This window comes from Haliotis rufescens, unplaced genomic scaffold (assembly GCF_023055435.1).
Source record: "Haliotis rufescens isolate VD_foot unplaced genomic scaffold, xgHalRufe1.0.p SCAF_6, whole genome shotgun sequence".
NCBI classification, from domain to species: Eukaryota; Metazoa; Mollusca; class Gastropoda; order Lepetellida; family Haliotidae; genus Haliotis; species Haliotis rufescens.
The window spans coordinates 17131003-17147807 of record NW_025964334.1 but is presented as its reverse complement, the minus strand read 5'-3'; the positions used below and the strand labels follow the sequence as shown (position 1 = coordinate 17147807).

Here is a 16805-nt window from a genome sequence, read left to right as displayed (position 1 = left end):
TTTAAAAGTGGAAACATTGGGTATTTTTAATACGGACTGAAAGCAACATTTGCATACAATAAGAAACAATCGTACAGTTAAGTTGTATGATATTTCAGTATTCCATTTGTGTCAGATTGGTATATATTATACAGATACCCTGTGAAGATTAATTAACTCAACATTCGATACGAAGTAAAGTTTCATATTATAATTCAACCCTGTAATTCCGGAAACCTCTTTTTGTTGACGATCACTATTAACAACGTCCACATATAGAAATATTAAAGCGACAAAACCATTTCAAAAACCATAGCAGAGTCAATCGTATGATATTCCAACTAAATCAAGGGACATCTCTCCAAAAACAATGCCTCGTTAATCCGGACTAACGGGGTTTCACTGTGAACAGATTCTATGATCGACTCAGATGAACTGAATGCGTTATAAATGATTGTTGTACACTATGCAAACAACAAATTCAGATTATTTTGGATACATGCATTTGGAAGTATTATTTACTGACAGTGTTTACAATGCGCTGTCTGTGTCCCCGATCGGAACCTGATCTTATTCATGATTGTATTGTGGACTCTTCTGGTCAGAAACAAGGAATGGCGACATCACTACTTCACAGAGCCACATCAAAGATAGAACACTCAACGTTTTTTGTCGTGCATATGACACATCTATATTAGATATTTTCAACGCGCGTAAGTAGGTAAACAGATTATCGATTCCTCGGCTGTCTCAACCGGAGGATATTCTGTTCGCTTCCTCCAACGATACCTGTATACAATTTCTCTTTGATTGTGAATTTCCGTCCTTGAAACATTGTAATGTCGACTTTTCAATAAAAGGAGCACTTTTACACCATTACGTTAATGGATTTTCCAAGGACATGACTTTCTTCATTTAAAGTGACGGTAGGCACGGACAATGTAACATTGTGGCGACGAAGCTCGTTTGTACAGATTATACTAACGTTTGCTGTATTATAACGGAGTTATAAGTATGTTATATACAGTACGTATATGTAATGTTAAGTAGATTACACTGTATACATGAAATAAGTATATCATGATAATTATAATGAAATACACAGAATACGTGAACAGTCATGCATACATCTATTATGTCATAAGTATGACTGTTATATTATACATATTTAATTAGGAAATAATTGTGGTAAAAGAATATGATACATAATCAAAGATAATTCCAAAATGGAGAGTGTGCATCTAAACTTGTTATGCTCTAAGTGCGTAATACTGTGCATATTTTATGCACATATAATAGGGAGGAACGAAAATAAGACTAAAGTCACAGATGGTTCTGAAATGGAGAATTTGTCTTAATATTGTATTCTCTTCATTGTTATAGATGTGTAACAACGGCGCGTTGCGTATCGTCTTTGAGTGTGTACTTTTATAAGCCCCCACAACACATTAAGGTATTTGCGTGATTCCATTAACAGAAGATCTGGGCTATGTCGTGCCACACGCAGATTCCGCAGCTTAATGATATTGTCTCCGGATAATCATCAGGATATTACATAACACCTTCTCTCCTCTGGCAAAACCATCACGGTTGCAATCGGTGTAACTTTTCAATTGTGTGAGAAGTATACAAGTTAATGCCAGTATTGCCGCAAGGTGTTGCAGTTAAACACGCAGCGTGTTACACTACTGAAATAACCTTCTGGTATTCGTGTATACATGTTACGCCCAACTAATGTATATTTAATTATCATGCCTTTTTGCCAGTATTTATAAATAGTGAGTGAGTGAGTGAGTGAGTTGGGTTTAACGCCGCTTTTAACATTATTCCAGTTATATCGCGGCGGGTCAGCTTAATGTGGGAGGAAAGCCCGAAGTGATGTAGGTCTCAGACGTTTACCACTTCGGTGAAACCCACGAGCACGGGTATGGTGCTGACAAACCTAAAAACATAATCGGGGCGAACCGGGATTCGAACCCACAATCATAGGTTTCTGGCGTGCCCAAGGGACGCAACTCTGCACAGCGAATCGCGGCGCCTTAGACGACTGGGCCACCCGTGCCCCCTATTTATAAATAGGTAAATAGGCAATGGAGTTTTTAATTAAATTTGTCTTGAAACATGCACATCGCCATTTTGACGTTTTAGTAATATCGCAGCCTGTCAGCCTAATATATGATAAGCAGATTGTAGAAACGAAAGGTATTTTCATAAGTAGGCGGACCACGGATCATTATTCGTGAGAATATGGGATTCGAACGAAAATCGGCATGGTTACTCACAGCCAATAGAACACCTCCGCTGACTGCGCCACTCGTTCTCCTCATTAAAAATAACTATCAACCAGGATAGAACCCCCACATTACAACTGCACAATGTTACAATTAACTGAGGGTTTCTGCAGTACACGCAACGGAACACAGGGACGAACCACTAAAGCCGGTTACACGAGACAAACGGTAGGGAGAATATTGATATTATCATGCAGCAAACATGTTACGATCTCGAAGATGTGTTCGATGAAAGATGTGCCCTCATAAGTGGTTAGTGTCGCCAGAGTTGAACACAATCAATGGTACACTGCCATTTAACAGAGGGAAACAGGTGCGTTTTGGCTGATACATCTGACCAACAGAAGCTACTTGGTGCTATGTGGTCAATATCAAACAGCTGGCGGTCAGGCTGCTATTCCAATCAACAAATTGACTGTTACTACAGGACGGTTATGTAATTACATCTTTCAGTAAAAATTGGGGAGGTTGGCTTTGATGCTAAATTCACACATGATTATTACTTTTAATTTCAACCACACAAGATATTACATCTACGGAGGTTGTGACCGGTCACATAAATGCTTGTAGCATAGAAAAAATGAATTATGCGCTGGGAAGAGTGTGATACACGACTCATACGATTCAATGCATTCATTAGCGATTGTATCACCAATTATTTAATAAGAAGTGCGTTTATTGCGCTCTTAGTTATCCCGGTATATTAATAAATCGATGGAGCACATCTTCAGTTAAAGGAACAAATGTACATAAAATCCTAATGATCCGAAATCTATCAGTGCAAATAGCGATATAGCTGAATCGGTTCCACTGGCTTTCTTCAATCTGCTACTTGTGTTTCTGTGAGTGTTAAGCATGCATGGGTGTATGGAATAAAGTAGCGTTTGCCATTGATGCTTGGGTGGCGTATCATTCAGTCAGATGAGGGGAGGGGAGAGGAGGAACACTATCATGTCATTTAGAAGACCATTGTTGACCAAATTTCTGATCTACGTCATATCGGTGGCAACCATAGGTCGTGAAATGATATATACACGACGAGTGTAGTACAAGGTTAAATTGAATGGGACAGTTCCATATGGACATCGACTTCAGAATAGGCTAACCACTTGCGCTTATATTACCATTCACTTGCTCAACAGACTGTGTTAAAACTCATTTACATCTCTTCTTTGCTTTGGCAGATGACCGGGAGAGGGCGCTAGTGAAAGGTGGCACTCGTTGACGGCTAGAGCGCTGCACGCGGCTGTGAGGCGGTGAGAGCGAGCCAGAGAGCAAACGGCTTCTGCGATACCTAACTAGCAGACGACAATCGAGAGAAGCGCGGGAAGGATTAAAACATCAGGAGTGTCAACATGCGATTTCAAAACTTCGCACTCCAATAAAGATTTCTCAGATCTCTTGATCTACGAACAGCGCTATCATGCTGTCTTGCATTGGACTGATCCCAAGAGGCTCAAACACTACAGGAAGGGCAATGCTATCCGTAGCATTGGAAACAAGCTGGAGGATGCTCACAGAAGCGTGTTTTTCATCAAAGGGCAATGTTACAAAGGGAACATGACTTGTAAACAAAACAACTTTCTCCTGATCGTAGCTGGACTGTTGACTGCTTCAGGACAGGAATGAGTATGGTTGCTCTGGTTGTGGTACTGTGCATTGTTTGTGGGGTGGCTTCCAACACAGAGACAAAACAGGATGTATACATAGCGGGGTTGTTCCCTACGGACGAGAACATCCCCGAGGGAGCTATTGGACGGGGTGTCAGACCCGCAGTGGAACTAGCATTGCAGCATATCAATAACCATTCCGGAATACTCGACCGCTATAACCTCAAGATGACTTGGAATGACACAAAGGTAAGGGCTAACAGTTTCAACGATATGATATGATATGATATGATATGATATGATATGATATGGTTTGATTAAGATACGGCATACGATACTTCTTTGCATGAAATAATTGCATTAAAATGTAAAGTAAAGTTAAAATCAGTTGATGCAAGTGGTTTGGTGACGTGTTGCATGGCGACAATTACTTGAGAATGTAGGCCAATATGTTCCAAGATCATACTGTTAATTCAAGAGTATCAATGTTGTGAGAAACATTAGAGAGGGAGAAAACAGATGATTTAAAAAAGGGTTTCCCAGATGGTTTACTGTGAGATTTGCCAGATGGTTTGCTGTGAGATTTGTCAGATGGTTTGTTGTAGGAATTCCCACATAGTTTACTGTAGGATTTCCCACATTGTTTATTGTAGGATTTGCCAGATAATTTACTGTAGGATTTCCCAGGTGGTTTACTTTGGGATTTCACAGATGCTTTGCTGTAAGATGTGTAAGATGGTTAATTGCCAAAACAAAAACATTGTTTTATATTCAACTTTCATATTGATTTGAACTGTATATCCTTGAAAACATCGTTCGATAATCATCGATGTTTACCGACTCAGCGTTTCACCAAACATGACATCAGCGGTTAACATGATATAATTAAAAGGTAACCAGTGTCAAAAGCAACGCGTCGATCTTATGTCGAGTAGCATCACGTCTTGAGAACACTTCATGAGGAATCTGAAACGTTCAAGACACGTATGTGATTGACAACAACCTGGAACACACTCGACACTCTGATTCTGTAGACAAGCTTTGGATATTTTCAGCGCGTGTCTTCTTACAATTCTTGTTCCGAAATTAACGTTAGAGTGTAATGAGCTCTCGGCAAGTATACCACGAAATTACCTCTTTACTGAGTTATCTTAGATTCAGTGGTACACACTGTATGGCAGGGAGAAAGGATCTTGAAACATATGGCTTCATCATCTGATCCTTTTGAAATGAAACTAGCTCTGGTGTAAGTTAGGATTGTTAGTATGACGGCTGTCAGTGACTTGATGTGCCGTCGGGGATCACATTGCATGGCGTCATGCCCGTAGGCAGTCACCATGCTGATACGTAGAGAGGTAAGGTATCTTTTTTCAGATATATCGAACCATTTCCATCCATACACTGGGGACATATCTATTTTAGAACGGACGTAGATAGATAATAACCCGCTTCATGGATATGTGGCTTAAATCCATAGGTGAAGTGCTGTGGTGATTTAAAAAGAGTTGCGTTGATGTGCGGTAATGAGGACTCTTTAATGCTGGAAGCGAAGACATTTCGTGCAAGGATGCAACTAGAAGCATATCGGCGACCACTCATCTCCTGTCATCAACCATTAGGGGGCAACTACAGACTCCTTCAGCAGCAGGGAACGGGGCACGACGTCTTCAGATATGTATTACTGAAATAAGTAGACCATATACTACTTATGAAAAGGTTACATTACACTGGGCACATCAACAACATTTTATTTGGCCACAGGTGGTAGGCTGGTAGGCTGGCCTGTGGACAGTCGCTGTGTACAGGCCTAGCACCTGTTGGAGAGTGACCCGCGGCATGTGTTGTCACACAGTTGCAGTAGGGTGACGAATATACTGTTTGCATTAAAAGATGATACCAAAGAGGTCATACGTCCAGGTCATACGTCATGCTCAATCGAGAACGTGTAAGACATCAGCAACGTATTGTCGTTCTAGTATAGGCAGTCGATAGCCTAGTGGTTGAAGCGTTCACTCATCACGCTGAAGGTCATGGATGTCCTCCGACGTGATGTAGTTCGATATTACTGAAAAGCACGTAAATATACTTTATCCCACCATTTATTCAGATTTTAATATCATTTTCTACAAGGGGATGATACAGTTATATAATGATTACGAAAAGACTCTCAGTTTGAATTGAAGATAAAAACAATTAAGGGTCAGTTTCGCAAAGTTGACTTTTTTATCAATTAACGTGATTCATATCAGCGTCCTTTACATATGAACTCTTCATCTCAGTTTCTAAACATCAAGAATCGTTTAACCGGGTTCGATTCTTTACATGGTCACATTCAAAGAAGCCACATCTTAGTGTCCCTGCAAGGATGTTCATAGCATATTACTAAAATCATTGTACCCGCTCACACTGAAGGGTATTCACGTGGCAAAAGGCAACCATATAACCTGAACAGAAATCGCATTTTAACTCATGACACATTGTCATATGACTACCCTTTGACCCGTGACTCCATCATTAAGGTGGTTGGATATCGTTTCATGGACAGTTTTATTTCACATTAGGATTGCATTACTCTCTTTTGCGAAACCGAGACCAATTAGCCCCTTGTGTTGAGAGCAGTGCAACGAGCGGTTAAAATGAGATATAATAGATATAGATAATTACACAAGTCATTTCCCACAAGTGTTAGTGGATGTCCACAAGAAAGACAGGTATATATCCATAGAAAATCGTAAAAGAACAACAATATTAATCGATTGTAAAATGTCATAGTGGAATCCATACACATGTAACGAAGGAAATATTTATCAACTGACATTGATCGTGTATAGACGATGTGGGCACCATATCAAACAATTAATTAGTCTATAAGAAAGAGGCTTCATGTATACACAGCCATCGACATATCAAACTACCGTTAGGTTGGGGTTTTTCCATATCGATTGCTTGTCTGTAAACAGGCCAGCTATATTACTTCACTTACCTTGAGAATGTTTGCTTTGCGAAAAACATAGAACCTAACAGTTAAATTCACATTGGATGGCTGCGAATAAGTCACGGTGTCTTCACATTGGTAGTTGTGTCTCGTAGGTTGTAATTAGGCAACTGAGTCTGGTTGCATTTAAATGACATGAAACTGGTGTGAGACGAAACAGTACATAGTTGTCATAGTTACGGAACTGTGAAGACTCGGCGGTTCAAACAGTTATAGTATTCATGGTGGTATGTACAGTCATCTTTTCTTGACACCTGATGACATGATTAAGAAAGTTACCTCAGACAGTACAGACCTCATCACATATCTCAGTGTAGAAATATTTATATGTGTAAGCACCAGACACGTTGTTAATGATTTTTTGAATATAATGTATTTGTTTAAAAATAGTTTTTGGAAGTACATGTTTGACAGAAACGGTGTGGTAGACAGATTCTACTGCAGACACCGTGACACAAACAGTATGGTAGACAGATTCTACTGCAGACACCTTGACACAAACGGTATGGTAGACAGATTCTACTGCGGACACCTTGACACAAACAGTATGGTAGACAGATTCTACTGCAGACACGTTGACACAAACGGTGGGTAGACAGATTCTGCTGCAGACACCTTGGCACAAACGGGGTGGCAGACAGATTCTACTCCAGGCACCTTGACACAAACGGAGTCGTGGACAGATTCTACTGCAGACACCTTGATACAAACGGTAGGGTAGACAGATTCAACCGGGGACACCTTGACACAAACAGTATGGTAGACAGATTCTACTGCAGACACCTTGACACAAACGGTGTGGTAGACAGGTTCTGCTGCAGACACCTTGACACAAACGGTGTGGTAGACAGATTCTACTGCAGACACCTTGACATAAACGGTGTGGTAGACAGATGTTACTGCAGACACCTTGGCACAAACGGTATGGTAGACAGATTCTACTGCAGACACCTTGATACAAACGGTGTGATAGAAAGCTGCAGAATCTACAACAAGCACTGTGGAACTAGCAACACGGGAGAAGGATTGTAAACTGAAGCACAAGCCAAGAACCAGCCTGAAGCTACACTACTACAAGCCAAGAAACCACCTGGTACAGCACTACCACAAGCCAAGAAACGGCCTTGAACAACACTACCACAAGCCAAGTAGCGGCCTGGTACAACACTACCACAAGCCAAGAAACGGCCTGGTACAACACTACCACAAGCCAAGAAACGGCCTGGTACAACTCTGCCACAAGCCAAGAAACGGCCTGGTACAACTCTGCCACAAGCCAAGAAACGGCCTGGTACAACTCTGCCACAAGCCAAGAAACGGCCTGGTACAACACTACCACAAGCCAAGAAACGGCCTGGTACAACTCTGCCACAAGCCAAGAAACGGCCTGGTTCAACTCTGCCACAAGCCAAGAAACGGCCTGGTTCAACTCTGCCACAAGCTAAGAAACGGCCTGGTGCAACACTACCACAAGCAAAGAAACGGCCTGGTTCAACTCTGCCACAAGCTAAGAAACGGCCTGGTACAACACTACCACAAGCCAAGAAACGGCCTGGTACAACACTACCACAAGCCAAGAAACGGCCTGGTAGAACACTACCACAAGCCAAGAAACGGCCTGGTAGAACACTACCACACGCCAAGAAACGGCCTGGTGCAACACTACAACAAGTCAAGAAACGGCCTGGTACAACTCTGCCGACCGGGACACCGATTGGTATGACACTGTACCACAAGTCACGATAAGACTAGCTTGTAGAACACAGCCTTGTATCACAAGCTGCTAGTGTACTTGGGATAGTACACGCTCTGTAAGTGGTTCAGTTTCACAATTACATACTAAACAGGGCTGTCAACTGCCAAGTGTCTGCAGTAACTCCCCACAGGGTACAAGGCATTTATTCTACAGTATTTTCATTCAATCAATGACTAAGTATGGGCCACAGAACGACAGTTTCCATTACTGAGCAATCCCTGGGTGCCGACTTGATCCTCGAGATGACCACGAGCTTCTCGCGCGATGTCCACTGCCGCTCTCCATTGACCATTGTCCGTCGGTGTGATTTCATTATCATCTGTAGAAATTAATGAGGTACTGTGCTTTCATACTGCCAGTGTAGCATCATTAGCCCATCCAACTTGTTTGAAATGTGCTCTGCTTTGTTAAGTAGTGAATTCAATGGAATATTTCGGTTCCACGAGGAACTGTGTATTCACGCATCCATTCCCGAATCAGTAGGCCTAAAATGTCTTTTTCTATGGTGCATTACTTCAATGAGGTACTGAAATCTATTGTTTGCTGTCATTAGATAGGTTTACGCCGTGTATTGCGCTGGCATTCCTCACGCAGATACAGTGTAAAGGGAATTATTGTGTCCTTCGAATTCTGCACACATCTGCCCCAAAACAATACTCACTGAGTCGTTGCAGAGCTCATAGTGGGCCAAGCAAAGGACGATCCAGATGGTATTGAACCTTAGGAGGACAATCTTCAAGGCTGCTTCAATATACAACAGCCACCCTCCTCAATACACTCCTAAGCGTCCTAAGAACAAATTTCAACCAGCATATGTTCATTAAGATTTGGTTTGTTTTTTAACGCCGTACTCAGCAATATTTAAGCCATATAACGGTGGTCCGTTAATTATCGAGCCTGGTCAAGACAATCCAGTGATTGACATCATGAGCATCGATCTACGCAATTGGGATACGATGACATGCATCAACCAAGTCAGCGAGCCTGACCACCCGATCCCGTTATTCGCCTCTTTCGAAAAGTATAGGTTGATGAATACCAATTCTAGCCCGGAATCTTCACGGGATGTTCCTTTAAGAGAAGGTAGATGTGAGGTAGTGTGCTAACGAAGTAAGTGATATAAGCCCCCTAATATCCAAGTTGGAGCCGATTCTGATGCTAGGTTTCTCGGCATCCTTCCCGAGATCGTGGTTTTCGCCACACATCAACATGTGGAACGTAAAGCTTTACAGTTGGACTATGCTCCATGGTTCGTTGCCCATCTCAAGGGCAAGCTGATTTGTTGAGTGTCAATTGTGAAATTGAGAGACATTGTCTATGTGCAATTCAGGTAGCTGATTTTGTAGGGTGCACCTTTCAAACGCAAATAGAAGATTGACAACGAAGTGTTTCGAAGAACTTAAATCAGAATAATTGGGACTGACGTTTTGCCAGGACGTGGTACCCCTTTAAGAAGACATAACTGAAACTGTAACTGCGGTTTTTAACCCATCTAACACCCACACTAACGTATCATAATGTACACCGTGGAATGGCTGATCTTGCCAAGAGGTAAAGGAGTGATGTGTGTGTATCTTGAGGAGAAGGGTCACATAAGGGTAATATCCTTTTTCTACTTCAACGAAAACCCATCACCGATTTGAAGTATTCAGTCTAATTCCCGCTTCCTTTCATGTTTACCGCTTTCAAATGAATACATGTCGAAAATAGAAATATTAGTTTTGATAAGATACATGAGCAATCCTCCATTCCAAACGCATTATTATACTTTAGATATTCCGTCAAGAAAGATTGATACCGTAGATTGTGTGTTATACATTTTCTCTTTAAAAACTAAAGACATGAAAAATGAAATCTTCAAGCATAGTAGAGAACCATGATAACTGTTGGACATCTTCGTCTGCTTACAAGCGAGAAAGCCTGGAGATTAGTTTGTCTGTGCACGCTATTACTCAATTAATGGAACAATTACAAACTCGTTTGAGAAAGCGACACAGTGGAGAACGGGCAAAAACATAGGCATCACACGTACCGGATCAAAGCTAAGTACATTTAACTCTGGCTGACAATTTTTACTCAATTTTCCTATTTAAACGGATGGCTTTTAGAGTCGGAGTGATGGTAATGTTCCCAGCAAGCTTCATGGCCTTTTAAATCGATTTGAAAGGATAACATAGTCTCATTTGATTCTGGATGCGGCATTGATGCTAGCTTCTTCTCTGCTTCTCGTGGTTCTGTTTGAGAGGTGCGAAGTCTCTCTGGTGAGGACGTAGCTCAACTGCCATCAGTTGCCTTCTTCCACCACTAACAACGATAGACGGCTAAGCACATGAACATTCTAGAGCAGACTCAAAGAGTTTCAAATACCTTTTCTAAATATACGTTTGCTACGTTTGCAGGAAATGTTGGTATTTTAGGACATGACGGAAGAGCATCAACATGAAAAGAATGTGAGAGTGGTGAACTTCATTGAAACCTTTGCTTAACAGTTTCACAAATAGATTTTCCAGATCCTCAACAAGTTTAGGAGGCCATTAGGTGGTATAATGGTGACTGCAGGACTATTTCCATGCACGATATTCTCAGTATCGTTCCTTAAACTTATTGTAGGTATATATAGATCGTGATTCATTTCTGTTCTGCTTTGAAGACGGCACAGAATTGAGGGTGTCCCCTGCTCTCGGTCTTTATACCCTATGTAAAAATTAATCTTCCTGAAGATTAAAATAGTATCCATCGCACACCAACGTCAATTGAAGATACACGTAGTAGGCGAGATTACAATTGGAGGGCTAAAAGAGACTAGAGACAAAGGTCTAATAATCTCTGAAAGATACTATTTTACGCCCATTCGGTTATTAATTGGTTTCAAAATAGAAACCTCGAATATAACTGATATAACTGTTTTTGAGAAATTATCTCAGAATTTTGATGAAAGGACCATATTATATAATACTATGTTAATATTTAATAACAGACAGAAATAGTGAGTGAGTGAGTTGGGTTTAACGCCGCTTTTGACAGTATTCCAGTTATATCGCGGCGTGTCAGCTTCATGTGGGAGGAAAGCCCGAAGTGATGCAGGTCTCAGACGTTTACCACTTCGGTGAAACCCACGAGCACGGGTATGGTGCTGACAAACCTAGAAACATAATCGCGGCGAACCGGGATTCGAACCCACAATCATAGGTTTCTGGCGTGCCCAAGGGACGCAACTCTGCACAGCGAATCGCGGCGCCTTAGACGACTGGGCCACCCGTGCCCCCGAAACAGGAATAAGAAACCTCCCACTTACAATCTGTTCGAGAGAACGATTTTTCTTTTTCTGTAAGGGTAAATTACATGTGTTCGAGTAGGTGCCAAATAAAACATTGTATTGTTATTATTTTGTCAAAGATATAAATTATCTGGACAAGATAAATAATGGTTGATGGCATGAGCAACGTCCCATGCCGTCTGGATACGATCGCTTCTTACGAAAAGGATTTTTGTGCTGTTTGACGTCGCACTCAGCAATATTCCAGCTGTATGACGGCGGTCCGTAAATAATCGAATCTGTACCAGACCATCCAATTACTGATACCATGAGCAACGATCTACACAACTGAGATACGATGATATGCAACAAGCAAGTCCGAGAGTCTGACCCGATCCCGTTAGTCGCCTCTTACGACAAGCATTGTTTGCTGAAGATCTATTCAAACCCGGATCTTCATTGTAGCGAAATGAAGTTGAGTTCTGGGAACCTTCCCTGATCCGGGTCCACACAGGATTCATCCATCCATCCATCCATCCATCCATCCATCCATCCATCCATTCATTCATTCAATGTTACTTATGTGTTGATTTAAGAGCGGATCCATATTCTACGATCCGATACCTCCAGATCTTTCATCAAGTAGGCTTTACTGAAGCCTACTACACGCACATACCACTGAACAAACAACGGCGTTTGGCAGGGGTAGAGATGACAGGGTGGGGGTAGCGTGACCACCTTGGGGGTAGCAACTCCTAATGTCAGGACACACTCATGTGTTCAAATCGACACCATGCAGGTGGTCAAGATTTTGGAGAACTATAGTATACCGGAGGCTACATACCGCCATGTGGTGATAAATATGTCCTACTGTGGTTGCATTGGCCACTCCATAAGTCATACATACTTGACCTGACATGTCAGCTCTCTGTCAAAGCATACGTGTATTCCACCACGAGATGTAACGCAACATTGTCATGTCACCAATGACTACCAGGACTAACAGTGAATACAAGCGACACAATTCATTCCAAAATCAAGAGAAATGTCGATTGGACAATTTCGACTATATCATATGTACGTGTTTATGAATCACGGTAAAATAGTGATGACGCCAGGTGTTCGCAAAAGGTGAGCGTATCCTGCCCCACCAGTGACACCGTCAAAAACACATGCAAAGGCGAGTCAATTGATCACCTGAAAAAACACGGGAAAATATTGAATTGCATCGGACACCAATTTTGTCACTGAAGCGTGAAATATGGAACGTTCCTTCACGTGCCTTTCATTATTTTTTAAGGGTTTACAGAGGCCTTAAATGCTGTGACCCTGATCAAACAACTTTGGGGGAACTGTATTAACTATCGAATAGTGCACACATTTAAAGATTTAATTAAGATCCTCTAAGTTGTAGAAAATACCATATATATTCTCATACAACGATTCTACATGATAGTTTACATTTGATCATACCTATTATCATGATTTTATCATACGTTCTATAATACGTTTGGTTATTCATAGAATAAAATTATGATCATACCGATTATCGTTGATCTTTAGAATTATAGGTCAGCAGAACATTGCTACTGGTTATATGAGGCGACTAACTGGGATCCAACAGTCACACTCGGTTGACTGTGTGTCATTGTGACCCGAAGACGTGAGACGTCATGATATCAGCCACTAGTCTGTTCGACCCATACTCGATTATTATCGATATAGCTGAATACCTCTGACGTTAAACAGCAAACAACATATCATATATCACGTCATGCTATTCTCTCTGCATCAAGTCATAGTTGGAGGCAACTGCCATGTTTCAAAGCATGATAATAAACTAACAGAGAATTGTTTTCTGTATTGACTTGCGGCAAAGGAAATGGATGATGTCTTCATATAACTGATTTTGGATCATACTTTGATGTAATTGTTAGCTTTGTCCACCCTTCTTATCGAATAAAGAACCCTTACCTTTTCACTTGTACAGCTCTTCACGGTACGGTGATGGCGCTAATCCGAGGATTTCTCAGCACTCAGATATTAAAGACCCTAATCTTTAAATTGCAACATAAAGCAGAATGTTAAAGGTCAGGCTGGTATAATTCAACATTTAATCCTTAAAAGAACTATTTTTTATAATCATGGCTATAATTTTGGCCCACATTCAATATTCTGTCACTGAAATTGAATATCGCCTGTAGCGATTCCCGGTAGTGGCATTTTATTTAATTTGTCTTCTGTTAATACTGTGTGTTTTCAAGAAAGACTTTGATTTGTCAAGATTTATACCCCCGATTTAAAATCTTAACCTCCAAATCTGAGATATTCTGCCACACATAAAACGATCGACCCTGTCATTCCAAGCAAAGGCTGATCAACAGATTTAACAGTTTATTCTGCACACAGTATTTGCCAGCCTCAAATGTATTGAATGGCGAAGCACGGCTCCTTTTGAAACGTCATCACAGCAAGGATGGAACAGTACATAGATCATCAGATATATTGATGCACAGACATTCTCAGGCATCAAATCAACATGTATTCTGTAAATACGTTTCTTATTAGCCGGTCACCATAGATCAATTTGATTCTGTGGGATTTGTCTGTCCGTGACCCCTACAGGAAACAGTGATGGACTCTGTTCCACTGAGGTTCATAGTCCCACTCATCTGGACTGTCTCCGATGTGATTTATACAATATCTCTACGTCCAAGCTGATCGATGACCACGCAGCGGTTTATGGGCCAAGTTCAGAGGCCAAAGACATCCTTCATTGACGCGGAACTAACCCAGATGAAACCAGGAGAAGCCGATCGGCAATAGCAGAGGGTCTCTCTGGTAGTAAGCTGAAGACCACTGTCTCTGCAGAGATTGGTGCCCTTGATACCTTAATACAAACCCATGATTACGAGTGATGGTTGGATGATAGTACACAGATGTAGAACATTGTGGGACAGTGTGATAGGTATCATCATGCTGAACACTTCCAGTTGCTACTCATCCCATTCATATCAACATGACGATCAATTTAGGATTATTTTACCCATTATCAAATGAAGCACATCTTATAGATGCATTCAGCAAACGAACGATTTTATGGATTCTAATTTGGTTTAATTTAACGTTTTAGATTGTCGACTCTTGTAGTGATGATTGTATAGATATTTAAACATGAATGATCCATTTAGGACCATGACGGTGATGCTATCATAGAACCATTAATGATCTCGTCACAAATAAGCAGACAGAATTGCTTTTGAGTCATGAGCAACCCAATGTGTTTTATTATGCGAGTTTCATGCTGTCTGCTGTTTGATCATTCAACACTTAAGAATATAGATATAAAAGTTGTTTTTTTTTAAATACGAGAGAGGATAGAATAGCTATTTATGTCGACTATCGTTAGTTCTCTTGCTGAAATTCTTTAAGTCCTGACCTTCAGCATCTACATGTATACACACCTGCAGATCCACGTGTATGTTGGTTGGTGGGCTGGTGGGTTGTTTAACGCCGCACTCAGCAATATTCCAGCTATATGACGGCGGTCTGTAAATTATCGAGTCTGGACCAGACAATTCAGTGATTGATATCCTGAGCATCGTTGCACGCAGTGGGGATAGATGACATGCATCAACCAAGTCAGCGAGTCTAACCACCCGATCCCGTTAGTCGACTCTTACGACAAGCAAAGTCGCCTTTTACGGCAAGCGTGGGTTGCTGAAGACTTATTCTACCCCGGATCGTCACGGGTCCCATGTATATATGTGATACGTTTAACAGCCTAAATAAATAAGACCGTTGATCATAGTGGATGCTGGAAGGTTGCACTGTCAAGAGCTCAGCAGATCGACACCACGGTCCCCGAAGTACATGAAAAAATTCGCTCTTTGTGAAATTTAAAATATTTGAAAAATCCTACTAAGAAAGTGAGAAGTTCAGCTGCGGCGTTCAAGTGACAATACCGCCTTACTCGAGTTCTGTACTGCAAGAGAGTTTGTGGGGTAAATCCAGTGGTTAAGGGGCAAGGGTTTACTCAGAGGGCCCGAATTCGATTCCTAAAAAGAGTACAATGTGTGAAGCCCGTTACCGGTGTCCCCCGCCCTGAAAAAGCGGCGTAAAAAGTAATTCACTCACACTAGCTTTACCACAGCAGCATATGTAAGTATATACAAGTAATAAATCACCCTGTATAAAAACAAGGACAGTCTCCTTTTGTAAATATTATTCATGACTTGGTGTAAGCGAAACTATCAATAATCATCGATTGTGCCACTCCTTGTTGATTTAGTGTATATTTTGCGGTTACGTTATTTGAAGGTATTCCCTGAATCAACAGCCAGAGGGCTTGAACTAAGTCGGGCTACAATGCCTCATAGTGTGTCAGATGTGCTCATTCATACTGATGCCGTTGATTTTTAGATACTTATTCACTTACTAATGGTGCCTAATATTTAGATACATATCACTTTTCTTTCTTCCGAAAGAAGTCCTTCATCATGGCTTCTTTGATGTCGTCATAAGCCAGGTGTCCTTGAGGCTGGAGGAATAACATCCTCCTGAGATTCTGACATCTCGTTCTCGCGGGATTTTGCGAGGGTTCTCTTGGTGTCGATGCCTATTATATGCTTCATCCCCACTTGGCTTTTTCTAAGTCACCTGACTGGGTCCTTATCGACTCTCGTGTCAATAGGAAGTTGGCCATATCTTTCCTTCTTCATTTGCGTCTCAAACTAACTTTTAAGTGTGACGTGTGGCGAATGACGAAGTTCACTCAAATTATCTTGAAAACATGCTTCGCATCCGGGATGCTCTTTAGGATAAATAACGAGATTTTTAATACGACATCTTGTTTTATTGCCGCTGTTTCCATTTCACTGCCTTCGACGGAAACTGACTAATGCCTTTAGAGGACAAA

General features: G+C 41.3%; 1 protein-coding gene across 3 annotated transcripts in view; it reads left to right on the top strand.

Moving 5' to 3' along the window:
- LOC124140562 (gamma-aminobutyric acid type B receptor subunit 2-like) overlaps positions 1 to 16805 on the top strand; it is a 172855-nt gene that overhangs the window by 56489 nt on the left and 99561 nt on the right. For all 3 annotated transcript variants that reach the window (XR_007218733.1, XM_046508199.2, XM_046508200.2), the window contains exon 2: positions 3455 to 4129. Coding sequence is in view for 2 of the 3 variants with exons in the window: in XM_046508199.2 (XP_046364155.1) it covers positions 3896 to 4129 (234 nt within the window). In the remaining variant the exon portion in view is untranslated. The remainder of the gene's footprint in view (positions 1 to 3454; positions 4130 to 16805) is intronic.